This window comes from Eimeria tenella, genomic scaffold (assembly GCF_000499545.2).
Source record: "Eimeria tenella Houghton genomic scaffold, Eth_scaff1991, whole genome shotgun sequence".
Classification (NCBI taxonomy): domain Eukaryota; phylum Apicomplexa; class Conoidasida; order Eucoccidiorida; family Eimeriidae; genus Eimeria; species Eimeria tenella.
The window spans coordinates 400-1,317 of NW_013541834.1; the positions used below are offsets into that span (position 1 = coordinate 400).

The 918-nt window shown below is 60.8% G+C and overlaps 1 protein-coding gene across 1 annotated transcript in view; it reads right to left on the reverse strand.

Moving 5' to 3' along the window:
• Positions 1–848, reverse strand: part of ETH_00042045 (uncharacterized protein) — a gene marked incomplete at both ends in the record, with an annotated part of 1,068 nt that extends 220 nt beyond the window's left edge. Inside the window, one exon of the mRNA XM_013374172.1 lies at positions 1–848. Coding sequence (XP_013229626.1) covers positions 1–848 — 848 coding nt within the window.
• Positions 849–918: the final 70 nt, after the last annotated feature.

The following is a 918-nucleotide window of genomic DNA, read 5'->3' on the forward strand; positions in this document are numbered from 1 at the left end:
GAGGGCCCCATGGGAGGGCAGCCCCCAAAAGAGGGTACTGGTTCAGTAGGGGACTTGACATGACGGCCAAGGAGGGGCAAACTGCTGCTGCTGTAATATATCCTATCCAGCAGCTTGGGGGCCCCCTTGGAGGGGACCCCCATGGGGGCCCCCTTCGGAAGAGACCCCACAGGGGCCCCCGCGGGGGCCACCAGCCCCATAGCTGGGGACGTGAGGCTGGGGGGCCCCCCGTTGCTGCTAAGAGCTCCCACAGATTCAAAGGGACTGTTGGACGGGACATACCTTAGGCTGCTGCTGCTGCTGCTGCTAATTTCGCTGCTGCAGATGTTGCTGCTGCCGCTGGCGATGTTGCTGCTGCTGATGCTGCTGCTGCTGTTGCCGCCGATGCTGTTGGTGCTGGTGGTGGTGGAAGTGCTGCAGGCGTACCTAAGGCTACTGCTGCTGCTGCTGCTGCTGCACGATGCGATGCTGGTGAGCGCCTTGTATGGGTGTGGGGCCACGCCTATTGCTGCTTTCTTTCTTTCTTTGGATTTTGTTTTTGTTTTTAATTCATCTAATTTGCACTGCACCGCAGACAACGCGCGGCTCCACTCTCCCCTGAAAGAGGAGGCATCACTTGCTGCTGCTGCTGCTGCTGCTGCTGCTGTTGGTACAGGGCCTGCTGCGGCCGCGGGACCTCCCCTGCCGGCAGCAGCAAGGGCTGGCGCTGCTGCTGCAGTCGCTTGCTGCTGCTGGGCTTTATCTTGGCGGCAGCAGAAAGCAGCAGCACCTCTAATCAATTTGCTTCTTGACTGTTTTGCTGCTGCCTCTGCTGCCTCGCTGCTCTCGCTTCCCGCTGCCCTGACCATGCGCTGCCGCTTCTGCCGCAGCCCTGGCGTCACTGGAGACACGGCAGCAGCAGCAGAAGCAGGTTTGTTT